The sequence below is a fragment of the Corvus hawaiiensis genome, chromosome 9 (assembly GCF_020740725.1).
Source record: "Corvus hawaiiensis isolate bCorHaw1 chromosome 9, bCorHaw1.pri.cur, whole genome shotgun sequence".
Taxonomy (NCBI): domain Eukaryota; kingdom Metazoa; phylum Chordata; class Aves; order Passeriformes; family Corvidae; genus Corvus; species Corvus hawaiiensis.
Window position 1 is genome coordinate 1,097,480 of NC_063221.1, and position 18,542 is coordinate 1,116,021.

Consider the following 18,542-nt stretch of genomic DNA (forward strand, 5'->3'; position numbering starts at 1 on the left):
CAGAGCCTTCAGAGAGCTGTTTTTTACTGGACATTCCTAGTTCATGTCCCTGGTAAGGGCAACTCCTCCTTTCAGAGATGCTGCTGGCTCTGCAGCAGGATGTTCTGCACAGCTGTGGAATGCTCAGGGTGTCACAGCCCCGATGCCTGACAGGGCAGGGCAAGCCTTGGCCTCTAAGGAAGGAAGGGCAAATCCACAGAACAGCCCCTCCAGCAGTACCAATCCACAGTGGAGTTTCAGGTGGGCTCCAGCACTGATGGTCCCTGTCTCACTCTCGGGAGGGGAGGGAAGGGCTGGGGAACTGCATCCTGCAGCTCAGCTCCAACTCCTCCTCCCTCACTGCAGGCAGAACTTGCTCCTTGCCAAGCAGAGCAGCAACTGCTCCCACTGTCTGCATCCTGCTGCCAACAGAAGCCTGGACAGCAGAGAAAAGGGGGTGAGAAATGTCACTCATCTCTGTGCAGGTCACGTTTCACTCTGAGTTACATTCTGTCATCACTGTATCACTGGCTCAGCACTGGGTATTTGTCCCTCATGATCCCCCCCCCTTGTGACACAACAGCCCTTTGGGTCCCATTATAGCGTGAAAGCTGGAAAAACTTGGAGGGTGCTGGGAACATCCATCCCAAGTGCCCTGCTCCTGGCAGCCACCATGGAGTCTGCGATATTGGTAATAATTTCCTCCATTTCAGACTTGGCTGCTTTGCTACTGAGCTGGGTCCTGAAAAGTGGGTTCAGGTCCCCAGAACTCGTGTTTCCAGTCACATCAGCAGGATGGAGCTGAGTAAGGACAAGGAATTCATGCTGGCTGCAGGAAGAACTGACAGGTAGCCAGGTTTCATGCCTACAACCAGGATATTTGATCTACCCCTCAAAGCAAAAAGCAGGAATTTAATACATCTTCTGGAGACGTGAGGATATTTAATCTTTGGGACCAGGAGAAAGGTGAAGGACAGCAACGTGAGATGGGTCCTAGCAAGACCAAGGACTCTCTTCTCCTGACACTCATATCTCAGCGTAAGCAAATTGCTATTCCATCTGCTAATGGATGCAAGCAGCAGCTGCTGCTTAACGTAAAGCAGCAGCACACATCCTTGGAAATCAGTCAAGGTTGTACACTTGCATCCTTCAGGGAGGAGGACTCTCAGAGGGGAGCTTCTCCCAAGGAATTTCCCAAGTGAACTGCAAGAGTGACAGGACAGGCTCCAGAGCCCTGTGCGCTCTGTCCAGAGTGGCTGGAAATGGGAGAAGAATTTGCACATTCACATAGAGTTTTACACAGTGGAGTGGAATCCAAAGCCCTCTGCAGGATAGAACACCTGAGTCTGGGACAGAAAAGCCCAGACTTGCCCCAGGTGTAAGTGTATTATCCCAGTGCCATCCTCACTGGCATTGGTGCAGTGCTCCTGCTCCACCTCACCTTCCCACATCACCTTCCCTCAGCACAGCCTTCGCTCGTTTCTTCCTCCCCATCCCTCCCCGTTGATTCTGCCCCGCTTCCCTTCCCCAAACCACGACAGCAGACACAACACTAGGATCACTTTGCCCGCTAGGTCTGCATCCCATCCCATCCCATCCCATCCCATCCCATCCCATCCCATCCCATCCCATCCCATCCCATGCCATCCCGACCCTCTTGCCGCCGCCTCTCCTGGCCTGGGCCGTGGAGCCGGGGGCTCTGCTGGGAAGGGGCAGGATGTGGGAATTCACGGCTGTCCCTGCTCCAGAACCGCTGGTCGTGCCCCTCCAGCGCCGGGCACCGGGACCCGCTGCCGTGGGCTGTGCACCGACATGCAGGGACACAGCCCCGGGCACGGCACTGGCGGCCCCGGCAGGAGCAAGGCGGGACACGCAGGGGCTGGAGCAGCGCACACGGGGCACGGCCAGCCCGGAGGCACCACACGTCTGCCGTGTGCATCCTGCAGCCTTCAAAACTATGGGGAAAGAGTAATTCTGTGAAACGAAAAGACTTTCCCAAAGTCTTTTCATCCCAAATCCCCTTGAGTACGGATTTTACACTCAGTAAGTTCACTGTGGAAGGTTTTCCCACTCACTAGACACAAGATTTCATATACATATGAAGAATAAATGTAAATGTCTTAGAATCCAGCATTTTATGTGAACCTGTAAATAATATCCCTCTGCACAGCCATGCCTCCAACTCTGCAGCTTTGGGCTGCTGCGTGGGGATGCGTCATCTAGGAATGGACTGAGCAGGAAAACCGGGCTGATCACACCCACTGGTCTGGCGTGGGGGGAATAACCACGTTCATTAATACAAGGGAACCCTCTGTTCACCGCTCAGCGAAAACCCCCATGGCCGAAAGAAGCGGAGAGCAGTTCTCCGTGTCTCCACAGCTTGTCGCTCTCTCTACTCCACAACGCCAGGTATTTCCCAGCCTCAGGAAGCGCCGAGGTCGCAGCCGTGGGCAGGCACAACTCGGGCTGCAGCCCGGGGAGCTGCGCGGCCAGGAATGAATCCTGCGGCTCCCCCCGGCCCCGGAGCCCTTGGCTTGCTCAGGCTGCTCCAGGTGGGAGCTGCTCTGTCCCAAACACTTCGTTACACTGGGAATTCCTTCCCCTCCACCCTCTGCAGTTACACAAACACAAGCACAACTGGAGCATAGAGAGGGGGGTTTAAAATCAGTGCAAACAGAGTCCAAACTGTTTAAAGTTAAAGTTTATTTGTATTCTTTGTAGGAATATCAATAAAAGTCCTCAAATGTATCTTATCTGTACATATTACAAGAACCTTCAAAAATTGTTCACAGAACAAAAATAAATCTTCTTTAGAACAAACCCAGGCAATGAAATGCAGAAATGGATCTCAGAGACCAAACAGTCCAGTGCTACAAGCATAAAAATACGGCTTGAAAAACAAGTTTATTCCTTTTTAAAGGTGTACTTTGTTGAAATAAAAAATAAATTATTTAGAGCTATCATTGTAAAACAGTTCTGTGTAGTAACACTCTTATTAAGGCCCTTGAGACAGAAAATCTATTTTTGCAGGTAGGATTCCTGGCAGGTATGATCTGTAAGGACATGCTCACTCTCCTAGGAGTTAACTTAGTGTGAAGAAGGAAACACCTAAAAACATCACCCTAAATTTAACCCTTTTTCCTCTGGCAGACTCAGCTGGATACCTGTGGCTGACCCTGCCCACCACTGATGGAAATACACATCATGGTTCAACTCGGCCAGGAATTGTTCTCCAGGAACAACACAGACATTTTTGCAGAACACAAGCAGAACTCATACACACAAGTAAGTATTGCTGACACATTCCATGGACATGGCTGTAAAATTCATGGACTTCTGAGTTAAAACCTGGTGGGTTTATGCAAGCATCAAAACATGAAATGGGGGGAAAATTCACAGCCAACCCAAAGCAATTACATGAATGCAAAAGAAACCAAATTTTTTGGATGATTTATTAGATGGATAAAGAATTCATTAGTGGATACACCTCATATTCTCGAACTAGAAAATACACACATCCCTTTCCATGCTCCTGTAGAGTCCCTGCCTGAGTTATGCCACTGGAGAGGAATGTGGTAAAATGTGTAGCTGTATGAATCTGTGCTTTTGTGCATACCTGCCCATTTCTGATATACCAGGGGAGTAACAGCCGGTAATTCCTAGAGGTGAAATCTATTCCCCTTTAAAAAAAGGTCTGAATTGCTAGTGTTGCAAAGAACAGGGATTTACAGGATGCTGCCCCTAGGCCGTGCTCCCTGTGTCCTCTCAGTGCCTGTCCCTTGTCACCCTGCTCACCTCACACACTGCAGACACACCACACACAACGTGCCAAGAGGCCACACGCAAGAGGCTGCTCCATCTCCCTGCTCTGTTGTGCTGGCCATGAGCTTTTCCTGAGCACTCAAGAAGCCCAGGTGGCCTTGAGGTTTGGAGAGAACCCTCCTAGAACGGTTCCGATGTGGCCAGCACTGACTGAGACACCAGGATGGGGTGACTTTCCTGTTCAGTCTGAGGAACACACGAGCATTCCTCCTGCAGGCTCTTCAATTTTTCCTGCACTACTTCATCTGTTCCCCAGTGAAAGCAGCAGCTCCTTGCACAGCCTTTGCTCAGAGTGTGAGCCCAAAGCCAGCGTCTGCCACGCTCCCCATCGCAGGTTGCACCATTTACTCCCTCGCTGCTGCAGAACCCACTGACTGTGAGTCTAAACCCAAACGTGATCAGGCCCAGGCAGGGCTCCTGCTGTTGACAAACACATGGTTTAGTGCCACTTGGATTTGATCAGTCTGGACAAAATAGAAACTGGCATTTTCACATATTGTCAGCTTGAGGCAGCTGAAAAATTTTCTAGAAGGCTGCTCGGTAACAAACTAGGAGAGACAGCTGCCTGCAGGACTCAGGAGCAGTGTTTTGTGCTGCAGCAGATCAATTCCAGTCTTGCAGCACTGACTCTGCAACCTTCACCCCTCCGGGTTCTGCAGGCAGTGACTCCTCGGGAGCAGGAGCTGGAGGAGCATGCTTGGCACCCTGGGGGAGAAACTGCAACAGCAGAGAAAACAAGCAGCCCTGCAAAGAGCTGGGAGACCAGAGTGAGGGGTCAGCCTCTGAGAGAGCCACTGCTTTTTCCTACAAGCGTTCTACAAGTTTGAGAAATGCACAGGAGAAGGTACAGCATTAGAATGAAGTACTACCAAAGAGCTCACCGAAACAGGTGGATATTGGAGCAGGGGTTATTTCCCCTCTAAAAATCCAGGCTGAAATGGTGCCCCTAGTGCATTTCTTTGCAGAAACCAAAGTGGACACCTCAGAGCCCTCAACATCAAACCACACAGCTCAGCCAGTGACCTCTGACATTACCAGGGCACTGGGGAGCTCCAGGGAAAGGTGTTTCCCAAAGGAATGCCTGAATAACTCTCCTAGAACAACACATCTGCTTCTGCCTTGTTCTGTCAGTGCAGCCCCACAGGCACTCACTCTCACACCTCGGTCATGGCACACCCACAATCACCTGCACGGTGCCACAAGGGAGCAGTTCACACGCCCATCCCAAAGGGATGGGAACACGTTCCCCCATGCTACAGCTGTGCAATTACAGCACATGGCTACAGGGACATGCAGATCCCACCGAAATACCCCACAAAAAGGGTTTGTGTAAAAGAGCCCCTCACATGACAGGTTAACACAAAGTGGAGAAGTTGCTACGGCTGCAATGCCTGAAGGGAGAAGGGAGGAACTCAAAGGCACAGTTTGAGGACTAAAAGATCAGAGGTCAGCAAGGATCTAGAGCTGGAAGACGGTTTGGAAAGTATCGAAAAGTAACCACTGCTGAGCCAACGCAGAGCACAAGCCCAGGTGTGTCAGTGCCGGCAGCACCGAGTCCCGGCCGAGCAGCCGGAGCAGCTTTGATCCCAAAGAGCCAAGTATTAATCCCAAATCCCAACTCGCTGCAGACTGCTGTGCTCCAGGAGGCCTGGCTAGGATGGCTGCACACACATCCTGCAGCACAGGGGGCTCTGCACTGATGCCCACTCAGTCACAGAACACATGGGGGTGGTGACGGTAGCTCGAGTGTGGTGACACCAGAGCGCACACACTGCTCTGCCACCTCCTGCATCAGCCACAGAGCTGGGATGAATTCATTTCCAAAAAACCAGGCAAACCTGGCAACAGACACCGCATTTGGGTCTCGGTATTCCCAATAATTCACGTGCAGGGAACTGGCTCAGACACTCCTGCGTTTTTCATGAGACAATTCCACACCGAGGGACATCTCAAGGTTTTGTCTCAAATTGAAGTAAACTTTTCCAATTTCCACAGCATGTGTGAATGGTTAATCACACTTGCTGTTATCAGGACATTTCTGTAATTAAAAATTTCAATCAATGCTACAATAATTTCATTTACTGCGAGAGTCTGGGGGCTAGAAATGCACAGCAAAAACTGGAAGTAAAAATTCACACTTGACTCCAGAATCTGGGATTTAAAAAAAACCAAACCTCTCTCAGATTAAATATTGTGGCATTTTATGAAATCATGAGAATTGACCATACCAAGCCATCTACTATTTATCTGTTACAGGCTGTGAATGCCACTAGCTCCCAGGAGAAGGTCACTTTGGAACAATATCCCATTCACATACAGTCTGGAATCATGCTTCTCTAAAACACTACTGAAAGGAACTGGAGATGAAAACTTAGTCAAAACTCCTGAAGAAAAACTGGTGTGTACAGAACTCAAAAAACAAAAAAACAAAAAAACAAAAAAAAAAAACCCCAAAATCATCCCTTTAAAGTATCCAGAGAAAGGAAAATTTCAGCAGAAATGGAAGATCTTTCAACAAAGGTGCAGAAAGCACCTTTCATTGGAACTACATTGGCTAAGCAAGTGGCTGAAACAGTGAAAATAAGTGAGCATTAAAATACAAAAATCCTCTAGAAAAAGGGACTTTTGCATATGGAATTTCCTGTGCTGGGCACGGGCACCCTTTGGTTAGCCCTTTCCTGAGAGGATTAACCTGGCTGTTCCCCATGGAGAGCAGAGAAGGAATTCAGGGTGCTGCTGCATGGGGCGTATGGTGGGGATTGGCTAGAAATTGTTAAAAAAGTATTTACAGGTCTGTAAGTTCTCCAAACAGAAAATATAAAACTGCATTAGAACTGGGGTAGAAAAGAAAGAATCCTACCACCAAATCCTGCAGATTCCCTCTGTCTGACAGGAAGCCTGACTGTGCAAATTCCAGGAACCCAGCTTGCTGCTCCCACTTTGTACCTTCTTCAGAAAGACTGTTCTTTGACAGAGTCCTATCCAAAGTAGGTACAGGACACAGCAAGAGCCAGTTCTCTTGCTAAAATGTTTGCTATCAAATTTGCATTCAGCTAAAGACCAGCTGGGGAAGAGGGGAATAAACCCAGCCAATGAGTTTTTCCTGTGGAATTCATTTCACTCCATTCATGTCCTTGTACCAGCCAGTTGCTGTCTCGGGTCACCCACTGCTCACCTCTCTCACCCACAACACACACACACACACGCTCCCCTCTTCCTCCTCCCAGGACTGCAGTGCTTTCAACAAGAGAACAACAACAACAGCAACAACAATAACAACAACAACAACAACAACAACAACATAATAATAATAATAAAAAAAATAGCAATAATTAAAAAATCTACAGTATTCACTTCCTTTTGGTATATTACATTGGCATTTTCTGTACACAACCCAAGAGCTCCCTCTATTTACACAGTGATCCTGAAGGAATTTTTCTAGGGAGCTCGGTTCTCCTGGCCCTGAGTGGGGAATTAAAGCCCACCCTTCACAGAGTTGCTTTTTCAACTTTATTGAATGTACAATACTATCTTAAAACAATTTAAAATACAACTTTAAAATACAATTCTAAAACAATTTTAGAACAATTCTAAAACAATTTTAGAACAATCTTTAAACAACTTTAGAACTGTTTTCAAACAACTCTAGAACATTTTCAAACAACTTTAGAACAATCTTTAAACTTTAGAACTGTGTTCAAACAACTTTAGAACAATCTTTAAACTTTAGAACTGTCTTCAAACAACTTTAGAATTGTCTTCAAACAACTTTAGAACAATCTTCAAACAATTTTAAAACTATCTTCAAACAACTTTAGAACCGTCTTCAAACAACTTTAGAACCGTCTTCAAACAGCTTTAGAACCATCTTCAAACAATACAAATTTCCTTTAATAGAAGAACTATGTGCAACAATCAGCGGCGGAGACGGGTCTTGGCTCTGCTCTGTCTTCCTCTTCCACCTGTGGAATTAGAAACTGCTGTTCTTAAATTCACCATTCTCCGTGATGGAAAGCTTGGGAGGGTTGCCATTCCGGACGTGCATGGTGCAGCGCTCCTTTACCTGCGTCAGGGCACCCATCAGGCGTGTGTTGGCCGAGTCCAGGAACGCGATCCGCTTCTCCTGCAAAGACACCCCACAGCGTCAGAGCTGCAGCGCACGCCCCGCGCCCATGGCGGGAGCGTCCCGGGCCGGCCGGGCCGTGCGGCTCCGGGCAGAGGCAGCTGGGCCAGCATTCCCTGGCGAGGTGGGCTGTCTGCCTCTTTCTGTTTTCGGGGTGCCATGGGCTCCTCTGCGGCTGCTTGGGCCCTCCGGGTCTCTTTGAGCGATGGAAGGCGACAATCGGAGTTACAGCGGGGAATTGATCCGGGCATGGAGGCTCCACCCAGCCAGCCTCCAACGAGGCAGGATTGTGCCACAGGGGAGTGGGAGGGTGTCGGTGTTAATAACAATGGTAGCCAAATTCAGTATTAGTTTTTAGAAGTACGTTAGAAAAACAGAAACAGGCAGCAGAAAATAAAAGTGGTGGGGGTTTCATCTGCCAGAGAAAAGTGCAAGTGGTATCTACCGACCATTGTCTCTGTGTTTTGGATGGAGTGTGCTCAGAGTAAACTCATGGGATGCTTGAAATAAATAAATAATAATAAAAAAAGCAGATAATGGCAGCCTGCGGTGATGGTGCAACAGTGACACAGAAGCAGCAGCCAAAGCTAACGCTAAAGGTTACTGGAGGTGAGGGGGAGAGGGCACCGTGGGTGGAGGGAAGATGCCATCAACAGAACACAAAGAACAAACACGGAACACGCTGCTCCTAGACCCATTCCAGCTCGGGGGGCTCCTGGGCTCCATGAATCCACGTGCCTGGTTGATTGTCCTGGCACAGAACGTGCCACCCTCCACCTGGAGCAGACAGCTCAGGGATGTGTGCTAAATTGACGTAACTCGTCACCAGCCCCAGCCTGCTAACAGTGGGACACCTGCAGTGGGATACAGCACCGGAGGGGCAAGCCAAGGAGTTGTCAGCACAACCGGAGATGACAATTTTCATCTTTCTGAAAAAAATAATAGTAATGCAGCTGCAGAAGGCAGTGCTAGAGACAACAGGAAGGTAACTGTGCTCTCCGTGCCACCAGCTGATTGGCTTTTGTTCTTTGAGAAGGGAAAATGTCTAATTTGTTCGACTGAAACAAGCTGCATGTGGGAACTCTTCCCAGTCCAGCCTATTGAGAAACAAAATGGAGGGAAAAATGATGCACAGAAGGCATAAACATCAAGGAACAGTTCAGCCACACTGCTCAGGAGACTCCCGTGCTGCCACAGCCCCTTGGGATCCGGACCCCAGCACATCAGTGCCTGCTACAGCACTAACCAGCAATGTTTGCTTTTCCCAGCACCCAGCTCGGGTGCAAAAACAAAGCAGAATTTAAGTCCTGCTTCTGTCACAGCCCTGAAGACACTGAGCTCTGTGTAAAGCCAACGGAGGACGAGGAGGAGGCACAAGGCACAAGGCTGCCTTAGCCCTCATCCTGATCTAGCTGACGGGAGCAGGGAGGACACGGAGCCGAGGAGTTACAGGCCTTTCCTCCTGTGCTGACGTGAGCCCTGCAGAACACAACTGCCTCAGCAGGAATGTGCTCCTCATTGGGCAAAGGTCCTGCTCCTCCGACTATATTTCACCCGGAACATGTAATTTAAAATGAAAATTTTCCTTCTGAAACATTTTCTGAAAAATTTCTAAAACATCTTTCCAAAGAGTTGAGAATGAAAGGCTGGGTGTTTTCGGGCACTGCTGAGCACTCACTGAGCCAATCTGCAAAACAGCTGGAAATCCACACTTGGAAAATCAATCTTAAAAGCATGAGCTTGCTGAGTAGGGGCACCTTCTCACTGAAAGGAGAATTGGATCTACCAGGCACGTCTCTAACACGCTCAGGGCACAGGGAGCAGGAGGAGCTGGAATGGGTAGGAGGTCAGTGTGCTGGGCCAGGACTGGGTACTGCTCAGCTAGAGAACTGATTTGGTTTACTTGCCTGTTGGAATTATCTCATCCCCATTTATGACCTGTAATTTAACACAGCGGAGATGTCACTCGCAATAGCAACTGGGCCAGTTCTCTTTGCAGCTGCGCCACTCCGAGGAGAGAGTCTGGCCAGACCCATCCCTGCTCAGAGGCCCAGAGCCAGGCTCCAGAGCCAGGAGAACAGCTCGTGGCTGTGTGCATCGGGGCACTGCACCCTCTCACACCATCCCGGGCCCATGTCCGTGAGCACAGGAGCCCAGGTCACTGCTGCTCCTGGCAGCCTTTAACTCTTCAGCGGCTGCCACGAGCCGGGCTCCAGCCCCACTCGACAAATGTCACATGAAAAAAGACCTTTCCTTTTCTAGCCACCGAAGGGATCACAGACTAAATAGAATCTTCCAAGCATGACTTCGAGGGATTTCTGTGGATTTCTACAGAACCCAGCAGACACCTCGGCTCCCCTGGTGAGTCTGTTCTGAATCTTTCATCAGGTTCCTCCTCTGCTCAGGCACTCGAGGAAGGACAGTGACAACAGCACTTCCCCCATGCACTGCCTGACACTGAAGCACTTGAGGTTTGCCAGTGACCTTGCTTGCCCAAGAAAAAGAGTCAAATCATTAAAGCTGCTGCTTTGCTCCTGTTTTTTCCACCAGTTTCCACCGCAGGTAATAAATGCTACATCATTTGATGAAGTGTGATCAAGGACTACACTCTTCCACTCCTGAGGGTTTGAAGGTCTCACAAGTCAGCAGTGGTCCCCTCTGCCAGCTGGTGACACTGGGATCACACTGATCCTTGCTCCACCTTGCTATCCCACAACCAACACCAAGGCTGAGAGCCTCCAGCACGCACAGCTAACAGGCAAGTTTCTTACTCAGTCACAATCTCTCCCCTGAAAAAAGTGCTTTTCATATCAGTGCCCCTTCCACCTTCTTGAGGCAGATGAAAAATGCATCCACCCATTTCAGAGTCCAGGCTGCTGCCTGGATGAGCTGCCATTCCACATCCGTAACAGCAAGATGACCTGACTGTGCCTATCTCCAAAAAACACAGCTTTTTGCTGCTTTATATTTTCCCTACAGTTCCACATGAGTTCCAATATTTCTAATACCCCAGTGCCATCCTTAACCATGTTCAGCTGAGACTCCCACAACCACTCTTTGTGTAGGGAATAACTTGGGTTATTCCTGAAAAAATTATTAAGGAAAGTTTCCAGTTGGAACTACTGAAAAGCCCAGAAGCAGGAAAGAGACCCTCCAAATGCAAATACCACAAACGTAACACGGCAGGCAGATACAAACCAGTCCCAGGTTCTGTTGTGGGATCGGCACAGACACAGAGGAAAAGCTGGAATGACCCCACAGGATAGACCCACATGCACTGCCCGCGGGGTTCCCCTCCCCACAGCTGCCCGCGTGACCGAGGTGGGAGCTGCAGGTTTGTGGGAAATGGGCATTTCCCCAGGACTGCCAGGCCGGCCAGTGGGGTGAAATGCCACATGTGACATTCCCAGGACAATGCTCTGTTGCAGCATTCTCTTCCCTGGACTCCACTGTCCAAAGCCATGCTGTTGCTGGCACAGCTCAGATGCATGCACACGGCAGCTAAACGACGCTGGGCTGAGGCACAGCTTCCCCACAGTCCCAGGCCCACGCTTGGAATAGCATCTACACAATGCACTGCTACTCCTTTACTCCCCTGGGATCTCATGAAGCAACAAAGGCTTTGGAGAAGTGATCCATCCTGGGATTTGTTGCCAGGCTGCCTTAAAGCCCAGGTCAGACAGTACTAACTGAAGCCCCCACTTCTCTCCCAGCGGCAATAAGTGACACGTGTGACACTGCGGGCCGGTACAGCTTGGGAGATAGAGAACAGTGCTGGGGCAGGAGAGAGGGGCAAAAACCAGCTTCTATACACTGGTTCTGGGAGATCCCGAGCTCTTTACCTACCTGTGCATCAATAATTTTCTGCTTTGCATCAATGACTGCTTGCATCTCAGCGTGATCCTTTTTCAGCTCCTCTTCAACAGCCATGAGCCTGATGAGCAAAGAGAGGGACAAATTAGGACATAATACTATTTCCGAGTGTTTCAGGTACTCTGGCCTGTTGGTTTGACTTCTCTGCTTCTCCTGGCTCTGCAAGAGAAGAATTCTGCTGCTCTCAGGAAAGCTTATCTCTCCATCTGACACTCCCAGCTGCCCAACCTTGTTATTCTCAGAACGGACATTGCCAAAAATGCAACTACTTTGAAAAGCTAGTCTCAGGTTCCAAACAAACAAAAAACCAGGCCTATAGTAAGTACAACAGAGACCTAAGTTAAAAATTCCTAAATACTTTCCTTCACTCTCCTGACAATCTCAGGCAAGTTTCCACACCTGCATCCCCATTTCTTCAGCTCTAAGGATGAAGAGAACACCTGACACAGGGGACCCACCCAGTCCAGAGCTTTCCAAAGCCTCACCTGCTGATGATACTTTTCATCTGGCTGTCCTTCTCCTCCTGTTGCCGGCGCAGCCTGTCCTCACTGTCCTCCAGTCGAGACTTGTAGTCCTGCAGCAGCTTCTGCATCTGCTGCTCCTGCACCAGGAGCCGCCGCTCGTACTCCTCCAGCCGGCGGCTGGACACGCGCAGGCGCTCCTTCAGCTTGGCTATCTCCTGCTCGTACTGCGGGCAGGAGGGAGGCAGATGCAAAGGAGAAGAAGAAGAGATCGGACCATTATAACGCTCTGCTGCTCTTCAGGGGAGCGTTGGGGTTTCCTTAAATGACAAATAAGCTGACTGAAGTAAAGGAAATGAGAAGCAAACATGGGGGCAGCCACAGAGAAGGAGCACGTGGGCTCCCACTGGGCATCAAAAGCTGCTCCCACGCTGCAGGGTATTGCTCTGCAGCATAATTCAAGCAGTCAGAGGGCTCTGACATGGCTGCTCAGCCCTGACTGGGAACATCCCTCCTCGCTTCAGACTCCAGCAGTTCTCAGGCAGATGCTGCTAACAGTGCTCAACTGCAGAAATGGCCTGGGCTGCCCAAACGTACAAACCAGACCCGTGTGGGACCCAAATAACTCACTCTTCAGGACCTCATCAATCAGGGCATGAAACCGCTGGGGAGGTCAGAGCAAACCAGTCACTGCAAACCGGAGCCTGTCAGGTTACCTGGCTGAGCTTTTGTTCTTCTAGTCTCTGCGGGCAATCATTTCTGCAATAGTGCCATGAATCTCAATATATTCCTTTGTTTTGGGTTCATTCACCTTTCCTAACAATCCCATGTCTCTGCTTCTCTGTCCACTAAATGTTCTCCTCCTCACTCCCTGCCTTCTCAAAATACCAAACCTCTTACACAACAACTCCATCCCCACAGCAACATATGGCTCTAACTGTATTTGGAAAAATGGGATCTACTCCTGAAAAAACATACACTTTAAAAACAGACCATGAAGATTTCTGTGCAGCTCAGAAACGCTGTAGTAGCTGGGTGACAGGCATTTGCCTCAGGAGAAGCCCAAGACAAAATCTGACTGCTGCTACTGATGAAGGCTGAGCTGCACCTCCGTAGAGTCCCTGTGCGTGTCCTAAGCTATGCTCAGCCAGGTTAACAATCCTGATTTACTTTATTTATGGAGTTAGTGATCACTCTGGCCAATATAACCTGTGTGAGAATGTGTGACGCTGTGCCAGCAGGGCCTGAAAGCCCCTCTGAGCTCGCTGTGGGGCGCACAGGACTCGGTGGCACCCCCCAAGTTGGCTGCACAGAGAATCAAATTTACCTTCTCAGCGTGCTTGACTTCGTCCAGGTTCTGAGTCACGTCCTTCTTTGTATCCTCGTACTGCCCGTTGTTGAACACCCAGGCAGCTGTCCTCTCCACTGGGGACAGTGTGGCCGAGTCCACTGGTGACTGCACCTGGGGCAGAGACGCCTGTCAGCGTTCTCCAGAGGAACCGCACACAAACCAGCTCTCAAACCCAGTTCAGTTGGAGGAGAAATAGACCCATGAACCTGTCAGCCTCAAAGGATCCCCAAAACATCTCCTGCAGGGATACTCCATCCTCCCTTGGCTTTGGACCTACAGCACCTGCTTGAATCCCTCTAAAACCAATGCACTTTAGAAATTTTTCTTCCTCTCCAAGTGAGCTTCTCTCTGAAAAAGTTCTTGTCTCCCAATCCCGTTCACATCCACCTCTCCCCTTTGCCACACTGTCAGCAAGGCTCTCTCACCCTGCCACGTCTTGCACAGAGCAAACACAGGGACAAAGCTCTGCTCGCAGCTGCTCAGGTGAGACAGGCTGTTTCCCTGGAGTGCTGAGGAGCTGAACTTGGGAGCAGCTTCCTCAGCCAGGCTGGCACAGACTACAGTGGAGCATGGGACTGCCCAGCCTGGATCCCAGACAGCACGGCAGGACCTGGGTGTGGCAGGGAGGTGTGACATGATCACGGCAGTGCCTGCCAGGTTGGGATGGTCCATTGCAGTGCCTCTGCCAAGCCAGGGCCAGCTGTGCTGACTGGGAGAACTGTCCAACCTCTTTGGAGGCTCTCTCTCTCTCCTCTTTAAGGGAGTCCAAAAAGGGAGCCAAGAAAAGAAACAAGAAGCTCTCCGCATGGCTGGGGAAAACATGGCTTTTCTGGGGAAAACAAATTCCAAGCAATTTTCATGGACAAAGACAAGTTTATAAGCGCAGGAATTAGCATAACTACCCCTGAAAGAGCAACACCGTCTTATGTTTTTGAGAAAAGCAAAAGATCAACTTCTCCCCAACTGCAGCTTCTTTTTGTGCCCAGGCAGCTCTTCAGCTCCCTGCCTGGCTCAGTGGTGCACCCAAGTGCGCTGTGCTCCCTGGCTGAGGGCTCTGAAGTCCCAGTCTCAGCCAGGAGCTCTCCATGGGGGAGGAACAGCTCTTTAGGACTCAGGGATCATGTCACCCTCCTGCTGTGTTTCTCCTGCTCAGGAGGACAGGGCTGGCGGGTGCTGGATCTGCTCCCACAGCTCAGCTGTCCTGAGCAGCCACTGACACTCCAGCACTGGAAGAAGACTCAGCAAAAATGTAAAGGCAAAGAAAAGGCATAGGAATTAGGCAAAGATCCCTGGACTTAGGCAAAGGCCTTTTCCCTAGAAGGAAGTTTTCACAGCAAAAACGCTAATTTTAGCCCCTTAGGTGCAGTGTGGCAGCCTAGCAAAGCTCCTTAATTCCGACTTCTTCGATGGCATTTGCTGTCAGGCAGCCAGAGGAAGGGAGACCATGGGCTGTGCGTGGCTGTGAACCGCTGGGGAGATCAGGAGCAGCGAGGGATGAGCACTGTCACCATCCACTGCAGCTGTGGGGGACTCAGACAGCAGAAAGGTGACTGTAAAGTACATCCCCAGCCCTGCAGCAGACTGCTGAGCAGCAGCAAACCTGGCCAAACAACCTGCCAAGCGTAGGACAGAGTATTTCCAGCAGCCAGATTCTGAAAGCTGTCAAAGACCAAGCGGATGGCAAGTCATACATGCTGATGGGTTACAAGTTATTCTCTCATAAAGGGCAGAAAAAGGATTCGTCTGCTAGGATCACATATTAATTCCCCTCTTTGCCTCTCTTCCAAAGGAACACACTGGCATTTCTGTTCCCACCTACCTCCTAAATGGAAATGGAAGGCAAAAAGTGACCTCTCCCAGCAAACAAAGGGCCCAGCTCTATATTCAGAAACAAATGGGACTTGTAGAGAACAGAGTCTAATAATTATAACGCCCACAAAACATGCCTAGAAGGAACATGCCCATAAAGAACATGCCCAACTTCTCTTTTCTCTTTCTCTTTTTAAAATAAGAACAGAATTCCACAACAAGATTTGCAATTAAAAGGACGCAGTGGAATTTGCCTCGAAAAAAATGTTGGCCACTCGATTTGGCACCGTCCAAGATGTTGTTCATGGGTGTGGGGAAGGAGAGAACAAATTGATTTCACTGAATAAAGCAGGAGCAAGTACTCTAATGAATCCAGTGGAAACAATTAGTATAGAAAGTACACTGGGAAAACAAGTGGATGCACATCCCCTTCACAGTTATCCTTGTTACTGGCCTAAAAATGTCCTCGCAGTACCACACAGGGCCTGGCTGTATCCCATCAACACCCTTCACCTAGCCATGCCCCTGTGCCCCAGTGTAAAACACGCTCTGCAGGAGGACACAAACACACACACTTCAAATAACAAACAATTACTTCTTTGGGTATTACTAACTTGGCATACTAAGCTTTGGTTTGTGATTCAGTGTTTCTGGTCTCGTACTTCAATGAACTTTAGGTATCAGAATGAAGTTCTGATAGTTCTGAAGCCCTGACTGCTCCTGGGTTCCCAGGCACCAGCCAGGTTTTCCTGTAACATTCAGGAGTTTGCCGAGAAAGCTCCACCGTCAGGGAACCCCAAGAAAACCTTGGGCAGAGCAGAGGTTGCTCTGCCAGCTTCACCTCACAGCCCAAAGCCTTCCCCCTGCAAAACCTCTGACCTGCAGATCACATTTTCTACCTTCAGTGTAGTGCCAAGCACTGAAATACTCACTTTCTCTTTAAAATTAAACTAATTGAGGAAAATATTTTCATACACAGCAAATCACAACAGGATTATTATTATTTTTTAAAAAAAGATAAAGGAATGTTGGCTTTTTGACAAGAAAACCTTGATTTATAGTTGCCTATGAACAACAGATAAAGTGCATTAGGAGTTGGTAGATATAAGCACTCCTTTCCAGAAAAAGATTGCATTATTCATTGTTTGGGATGATTAATGGAAAAGCAGCACTTATTTGAGGACCAGCAAGAGATTGCTTCATCATGGTGAAATACGGATTTCTCCACGCTTTAGGCAACTGTGCTTATTTGTAATTTTGGCAGCAGTTATTCTGTGATGTTTTATCTTTGTTCATTTCCCTGTTTTGAGGTAGCTCTGCTTTTAAATTAGCACCACAGGGCAAACGCAGGCTCACGTGGCGATCTGAACTACCGTTTGGAACAAAGCTGCTCCTGGTTTCTTTCTTTGCATTCAGGGAAATTTTCCAGTTCTGTTTCTTTCAGTGGGTTTGCTGCTACCTTAGTAAATGGAAAACAGATCCTTTTTTTTTAAGTTTAGTACAAAAGCATCCCAGTGGCACAGACAAAGTGGCTTGCCAAGCTTGTGAGGGTGACAAGCATGACTATTCCTTACGCTTGCAACTGGCCACTGGCATAGGTGCTGCTACTTTTGAGTCAGCTCAACTTCAAGGTCAAGAAAGCTCAGAAGGCCAAGAAGCAATGGGCTGAACTACAAAGCAGAGGCCTGGAGAAAGGATTTCCTTACCTGCTGCGTTTGCTGGCGCTGAATCGCCCGCACCTTGGGGACGGGGCTCTCCCTCGAGGACGAGGACTGGTGCCGGGAGCGGTGCCCGTTCTGGATGGGCTCAATGCCCATGGCCCCCGAGGCGCCGGACACGCTGCCCGTGCTGCGCAGGGAGGGGTTGTGCGCCAGGGCGTGCAGCGTTTTGGCCCTGGCGCCCAGCACGGCCTGGTCCATCTTGCGGATCTGCGCCTGGCTGCTGCTGTTCTGGCGGGGCAGCACCACCGGCACGTGCTTGTCCGGGCCCGCGGGGCGCCGTGCCAAGTCCTCGCTCTGCGAGCTGCGCTTGCCAGAGTCCTCCAGGCTGCTGTTGCTGTGCCCGCTGGGCTTGAAGTCCTCGCTGTTGCTGCGGCTCCGGAAGCTGGCACTGCTCAGGTCCTCCGGGCTGGAGTCCATGGAGGCCTTGGCCATGGCGGGGCTCGGGTTGTTGAGCTGGTAAACCGGGTTCTGGAATGAGAGGGGCCGGAGGCTGCCTTGTTGGTTCCACGCCGGGTGCAGCGGCCTCCGGACCTGAGGAGCGCTCTGGGGGGTGCTCTGGGTGTCCCACAGCTGTTTGATGTTGGCCATCTGGGTGACAGAGAGCTGGCTGCCCGCCAGGCGCAAAGGCACGTCGTGCATCATGGAAGCAGTGTCACTGTGAGCTGTGTGAGGGTCCTGCAGGTCCATCAGAGAGATGCTACGTCCATTGGGCAGGACACTTACCTTTTCATCCTTTTCTGAGCAAGTCATGCTCTGGGTGGATACCTGCTGAGCCAGCAGTAAAGTCTTGCCCCTAAAATGTCCATCTGCATTTTCCTGGGTTGGAGACTTCATCTTGTTTATGTCACTGTGGAGTGGAAAGGAATTTGGTTAATTTTTGAGCAGCCAAGACCCCGAGAGACCTGTCCCAGAGAAGTCTTTCTACCTCACTTAACCTCCCCCCACTGAAAGCTTCAAGGAGCCAGACTTCCTTTTATGAGCTTTTTGTGTGCAAGTCAGAACACACTCTTCCTTAATTACCACTTATCTTGGAGGATCGTGTTTGATTCAAGAAGTCCTTGATCTATTTTTTTTTCACAGGTGAAATCTAAACCATTCCCGCTAAATCCTGCCCCCTCAGTCACTTCTGTCTCCAGCAAGACTTCAGCTGCCATTTAACCCTTTGCCATAATGTAACAAGAGATGGCACAAAAGGAAATCGCCTCAAGTTGTGCCAGGGAAGGTTTAAATTCGGTACTAGGAAAAATTGCTTCACCCAAAGGATTGCCACCACTGGCCCAGGCTGCCCAGGCACTGGCGGAGTCACCATCCTTGGAAGGTGTGTGGCACATGAGGACATGGTTTAGTGGTGGCCTTGGCTAATGGTTGGACTTGATACTCTTTCCAACCTTGATGATTCTATG

At 49.7% G+C, this 18,542-nt stretch overlaps 1 protein-coding gene across 15 annotated transcripts in view; it reads right to left on the reverse strand.

The window, feature by feature from the left end:
• Positions 1–2,665: 2,665 nt before the first annotated feature.
• Positions 2,666–18,542, reverse strand: part of RASAL2 (RAS protein activator like 2) — a 166,200-nt gene continuing 150,323 nt past the window's right edge. For 8 of the 15 annotated variants that reach the window (XM_048312412.1, XM_048312416.1, XM_048312407.1 and 5 more), the window contains 6 exons: positions 17,125–17,986; positions 13,586–13,720; positions 12,283–12,485; positions 11,771–11,858; positions 9,832–9,862; positions 2,666–7,924 (listed from right to left, as the gene is read on the reverse strand). In XM_048312412.1, coding sequence (XP_048168369.1) covers positions 7,794–7,924; positions 9,832–9,862; positions 11,771–11,858; positions 12,283–12,485; positions 13,586–13,720; positions 17,125–17,986 — 1,450 coding nt within the window. In that variant the 3' untranslated portion in view covers positions 2,666–7,793. The remainder of the gene's footprint in view (positions 7,925–9,831; positions 9,863–11,770; positions 11,859–12,282; positions 12,486–13,585; positions 13,721–17,124; positions 17,987–18,542) is intronic. The other 7 variants (XM_048312415.1, XM_048312414.1, XM_048312409.1 and 4 more) reach the window with 4 other exon arrangements.